Source organism: Quercus robur, chromosome 11 (genome assembly GCF_932294415.1).
Source record: "Quercus robur chromosome 11, dhQueRobu3.1, whole genome shotgun sequence".
In the NCBI taxonomy this organism is placed as follows: Eukaryota; Viridiplantae; Streptophyta; class Magnoliopsida; order Fagales; family Fagaceae; genus Quercus; species Quercus robur.
The window spans coordinates 49350631-49356881 of NC_065544.1; the positions used below are offsets into that span (position 1 = coordinate 49350631).

At 33.3% G+C, this 6251-nt stretch overlaps 1 protein-coding gene across 1 annotated transcript; it reads left to right on the top strand.

Moving 5' to 3' along the window:
* Positions 1–2764: 2764 nt before the first annotated feature.
* Positions 2765–5110, top strand: LOC126706436 (pentatricopeptide repeat-containing protein At2g21090). The gene has a single exon (XM_050405889.1). It carries the CDS (start codon positions 2975–2977, stop codon positions 4826–4828), a length of 1854 nt encoding a protein of 617 aa, XP_050261846.1. The 5' UTR covers positions 2765–2974; the 3' UTR covers positions 4829–5110.
* Positions 5111–6251: the final 1141 nt, after the last annotated feature.

Genomic DNA, 6251 nt, shown 5'->3' on the forward strand with positions numbered 1-6251 from the left:
TGGCGTTTTGCATTTTGCTTCTTTTTTTTTTTTCACGCGTTTCAACTTTTAGGAAACAAATTTTACTGTTCATGGGACCTACAACCACTTTATTCAAAAATAAATAAAAATAGGGCCCACAGCACTATTCACACATTTAAAAATTATTTTGCTACAGTGTTTTCAGTTTTCAATTTTCAACAAAATAAGCTATATCCAAATGGACCATATATATATATATATATATATATATTTGCTAAATGATATATGGGGCTCTTCGAATATCTAACTAAGTAATTAGAGAAAGACATCTCAAAAAAAAAAAAAAAAAGTAATTATAGAAAGAAATTCATTAGGAGTGGCCCCAATATGCTAGATAGAGGCTTAAACTCAAAGCATTTATAGATTCATGCAGCCTTAAGAAACACTAAATCAAATCATTGGAATTATTTTATTTTAACTAAATGATGATAAAACATTTTTTTTTTTTTTGAAAAATCAAAAATTGAGGCCACACAATTATATTATCTTAATAATAATATATGTGTGTTAACATCTTCATGAGCTAGTATATGTATAACCCTTTTGTGTTATGGGGGCCATTCCTGTATGAAATGGATATTACATGCAACTGATTCCACAAAATAATAAATTATCTCTTCACATTTGATACCATTCAGTAATAAAAAGTGTATATGTATATATTTTGTCTACTTAATTATTATAAGATTATTATAACTATCTATTCCACCTACAAGTAATTATGGATTATTTAATTTAATAGGTAATGATTTCTCCACACCTACCCTTTATTTTTCCTTTTCTTTCACCCCCCCCCCCCTACTAATTTTCCTAAATTTAATTACTGTTCCCCCCTTAATTACACAATTTAATTTCAATGTATTTGATTCTCAACAACAACAACAAAAAAGTATTTTGTATTTTAAATTTTGGCACTTCGCCAAAGGCCTTATAACTGAATTGACACCTCTCTATGCACAAAGTACTTGGGGGTCTAGGGGGGAAAATGTTTGAGCTGTGGGGTTAACAACATGTTATAATTATCTCTCAAAAAAAAAAATTCGGCACTTCTATTAGATTATTTAGTAATGATTTCTTACACTGTTAAAATCGCTTCTCCCTTGTTACAACTTTGGAATTATTAGGGGAAAAAGCTAGCTTTTAACAAGTAATTTAATTAAAACCTGATTCTCAAAAAAAAAAAAAAAATCAAAACCCTAAATTACCCTTAAATACATAGAAAATTAGAAACAAATTTCAATAGAGAGTAACAATACTTTCCAAATTGTAAAGCAACTAATGAAATTAAATCAATTATATAACAAAAAATAATTGATATAAATAAGGACAAAATTTAGCTACAAAATTAGTCGTAGCCTAATATTATAACCTTACTCAATAAAATAAACATTACTACATATTTTAAAAATCTAATAGTTGAATTGTATATTCTTTATGCTTTTAATACACATGTCAAATTTTTTATCAATCGAATATTATTTACTATATAATATATAATCTTATATTTTATACATAATTTTAAACTACAATAAATTTGAAATTTAAACAATTTATTGATGACATAGATATTGATTTTTAATTTTCAAGAAATTTTGCAAGCATGGAGGATATAAGAAAAAGATGTAATCCAATTGTGGATTTGTCAAAATTCATCTCCAATAAAAAAATATTAAGTAAGGTTGTAGCCTTAAATTATAAACCAATTTTGTAACTAAACTTTGAATTATAAATAATCCAATAACAATTGACAACTTTGCTATTGTTTAATCCAATGACAATTGACAACTTTGCTATTGTTTAACAAATAATCAATGGTCATGCGAGATTTATTGTCCCTATATTGATATTTAACCAATACAGGATATAATAATGAATATTCAAAGTATGGAAAATCTATTTAAACATACATAACAAGGTCTCATTTTGACGAAATTTTAATATTTATAATTTGGATTATCTAATATTTTTATTATATCATATTCATGAAAGAGGGCGTAAGTAAGAATGTTTTTTTTTTCCTACCTATCATTAGGTCAAGATATTAATGTGTGTGTGTTTTTTTAATTAAAATCTAGACAAAATATGAATCCATAATAATGAATATTCAAATTTAGATAAATTTATTTAATTATATGTAAAAGGCATGGTTTTAAAAATCGAAACAGTTGAAGAACTAGAATTGATTCGATTGCTGATTTTTCCTCGACTTTTCTTGTTTTTACTAGGCCTGTATAGGGTCTGGTCCAATTTTTAAAAAAGTGATAACAAGGTCTAATTTCAATGAAATGTCAATGGCTAGAAATTCTTTAATATGTATATTAGATGAGGTTTGAGAAAGAGAGTAAGATTAAAGAATGTGACAAAAAAAGACATAAAAAGAAGGATCGCAATTTTTTCACCTCTTTATTATCGAGTCAAGACATTAATGTGTATGCATGTGTGTTTTTAATAATGAATCCATGGTACTCGATTCATAATGATTAGTCTTTATAATTTAGTCAATCTATCAATTTTTTTTTTTTTTTTTTTTTAACGTAAGTGGGATTTGTACCCAAACCTCCTATTCAATAAATAAATCCTAAACCCCTAAACTCCTATAAAAAAAATAAAAAATAAAAATCCTAATGAAATGGGTTAACTGGAACCCAAACAAGAAGAGCTAACTCAAACCCATTAAATGGACCTCAAATCATAGACTCTGAACTTTTTTTTTCCAACTTTATATTTTTTTCATCCTTTTAATGATATATAGGAGGGAATTTAGATATATATTTTTAATTTTAATTTTATTTAATTTAGGTTCTTGAACTTCCAATTTTTGTTAAGCTTCAAGTTTTAATGGGGATTAGCCCATCGAAAAAGGCCCACAAAGTGGTGTCATTGATCACAGGCGGCTATGCTTCTCGGCGGAGCGGACCTCTAAACCCCCAACATAGATGAAGTCGTTTATGCAATGCCCTCTCTCTCTTCCCCAACTCTCAGACTCACTCACGAAACGTTTCGCTCCAGACCCAGCAAGAAACGCTCATTCTCAACCCAACCTTGCATTGTCCAATCAATCTTCAACCTCGCTTCCCAAGGTCACCTCTCCCAAGCCATTTCTTCGCTCGAGCTCTTAGCTCGCAAAGGCCTCCGCTTGCCTTCGAATTCTCTCTCCTATCTCTTGCAACAGTGCGCAAACGCCAGGTCTCTTAGAGAAGCCAAATGGGTTCATCTCCATTTGAAGCTCACGGGTCTAAAGCACCCCACTACGTTTTTGTCGAACCAATTGATAGGTACCTACTTCAAATGTGGCGACGAAGTTGAAGCACGCAAGGTGTTTGATAAAATGTCTGTGAGGAATTTGTACAGCTGGAACAATATGCTTTCTGGGTATGCTAAAATGGGGATGATTAAGCCAGCTAAGAAGTTGTTTGATAAAATGCCCGAGAAGGATGTTGTGTCGTGGAACACTATGGTTATTGCTTATGCAAAGAGTGGGCATTCTGATGAAGCTTTGAGGTTTTATAGGGAGCTGAGGAGACTGTCTATTGGGTATAATGAGTTTAGTTTTGCTGGTGTTTTGACGGTTTGTGTGAAGTTAAAGCAATTGGAGCTTGCTAGGCAGGTTCATGGGCAGGTTTTGGTTGCTGGGTTTTTGTCAAATGTGGTGATTTCTAGTTCTGTTGTTGATGCTTATGCAAAGTGTGGGGAGATGGGAGATGCAAGGAGAATTTTTGATGACATGAGTGTAAGGGATGTCCTTGCTTGGACAACTCTAGTTTCAGGATATGCTAAATGGGGGGATATGGAATCAGCTAGTGAATTGTTTGATCGAATGCCCGAGAAAAACCCTGTATCATGGACAGCATTGATTGCTGGCTATACAAGAAATGCTCTGGGGCATGAAGCGCTTGAATTGTTTACGAAAATGATGACGCTTCGAGTTAGACCTGATCAATTCACATTTAGTAGTTGCCTTTGTGCTTGTGCCAGTGTAGCTTCACTCAAGCATGGGAAACAGTTACATGCGTATTTGCTACGAACTAATTTTAGGCCTAATACTATAGTTGTGAGCTCTCTCATTGACATGTATTCAAAATGTGGGTGTTTGGAAATTGGCAAATTGGTTTTTGATCTTATGGGCGATAAGCGAGATGTTGTGTTGTGGAATACAATGATGTCTGCCTTAGCGCAGCATGGTCATGGTGAGGAGGCAATGAAGATGTTCGATGACATGGTAAGATCAGGCTTGAAGCCAGATAGGATCACATTTGTTGTAATTCTCAATGCCTGTAGTCATTCAGGTCTTGTGTCAGAAGGGCTTAAGGTTTTCAATTCCATGATGTGTGACCATGGCATTGTTCCTGATCAAGAACATTATGCATGCGTAGTTGACATCTTAGGCCGAGCTGGATGTTTTGACGAGTTGATGAAACAGCTTGAGAAGATGTCTTGTAAGCCTGGTGATCAAGTTTTGAATGCCTTAATTGGTGTTTGTCGAATTCATGGAAATATAGAGTTGGGAAGAAAAGCGGCTGAATGCCTCATCGAATTGGAACCCCAATCCTCTGCTCCCTATGTTTTACTTTCAAGTATATATGCTGTGCTTGGAAGATGGGAGTTGGTAGAGAAGGTGAGAAAGCTTATGGATGAGAGACAAGTAAGGAAAGAGCGTGCCGTCAGTTGGATAGAAATTGAAAATAAAGTGAATGCTTTCACAGTAGCAGATAGATTTCACCCTCTGAAAGAAGTAATATACTCAGTTTTGGAACATTTAACTGGACAGATGGAAGAAGATCCTTTGTTACTTGATGCCGAAAGGTAAATTTCATCTATTTTGTCCTCTGTTGAGTGGTTTATAGGGGGACCAACGGAAATTATATTTGTAGTCAACTCCATAACTTGTAACATTTTTCTGTACCCTTCACAAGTTGGCCTTCGATCCGGATTAGATTCTATACAATTGAATCTCCACACTGAAATACTTGTGAAATTTTATTCCAAAAATCAGATAGTTGTCTCCAGGGAAGATATTTTGCTTCCTTTTGTATCATTATTTTGTCTCAGTATTCTTGAATAAAACTGATAAAGAGCTTTGTGAATTCAACGAATCCATATTTTTGACATTTGATTATGGTGTGAAATGCAGTATGTATTATCTATTTTGGTAATTGTTTCATGTTAATGGGTTAGCATAATGTAGCTTTAAAAGTTAAAACCACATGTAGACTATGAGGCTTTCCAGTTCAGTTAAGGTGGCATCCACTTTTTTGTACATATGGAGGGTATGCTTTGTCCAATTGGAAAGAAAGAAAGAAAAAAGAGGTGGGGGGGGGGGGTTCGTTTCCTGGTTATTCTTACTGGGTATAGTCATGTAAATTCCAAGTATTCTCTGCAAGGAAACATATTAGGTTTGCAATTTGGGTAGCCTGTATATGGCCCAACCTCAACCTTATCCAATGAATCGGCAGGTTTGGGCTGAAGTTGTTGGTCATAGGGTTGGACTTAAAATCCAATCAAGTTGAGCCTCAGTTTGAGGCACAGTCAAACCAATCCCATTCCAACTGGACTTGTGTATGATGATTAATAGTGAGAGTAACTGTGTATACTCTATTTAACACAATATTATAAATAGTCAATTGTTTAACCATTGCTAATTGCATTCTGGATAAAGTCCTGGCATTATTTGATATTAGATGCTTTTAATTGAATGTCAGAGGTATACATTGTCTTTATAAAATTCCCTAGAATTTTCTTAAAAGCAATTATATTGAAGTGTTCAAGTACCCTCAGTTAATTTGATACTTGGGAAATTATTTGAAAGGCCCATAGTTTATACCATCTTTCATATTAGGTCCTAGGTTTTAAATTTTGTTGATTAAAGTCTCAAATTTATGAAAATCGTTTCAATCTGAAGCCTTTGTCAATCCCTATCATTCATTTATGTTTTTCTGGTAGTAACAGAGCAGAATAAAGCAAGGAGCTATCGATTAAACTCTGTTTTTCACTTAGGGCTTGTTCATACATCAATTTGGTAGACGCTGAATAGGGAGGGCAGAGAGAGAAAGTTTCGCTTAGAGTGAGATAATGATTGCTAGAAAATCGAACCTAGTTACCTAGGTGAAACACAGTTTTATCAATGCTTTCCTCTTTTTCTCTTCCCTATCTGTTACTACCTAGAATAACAAAAATGAATAACAACCTAATTTGAAACATGGTATAAACTTTGTGCCTTTTTCTGTAATTTA

Excerpts from the sequence above, each read along its gene's own strand:
- LOC126706436 (XM_050405889.1), top strand. The coding sequence starts at position 2,975 with ATGCCCTCTCTCTCTTCCCCAACTCTCAGACTCACTCACGAAACGTTT.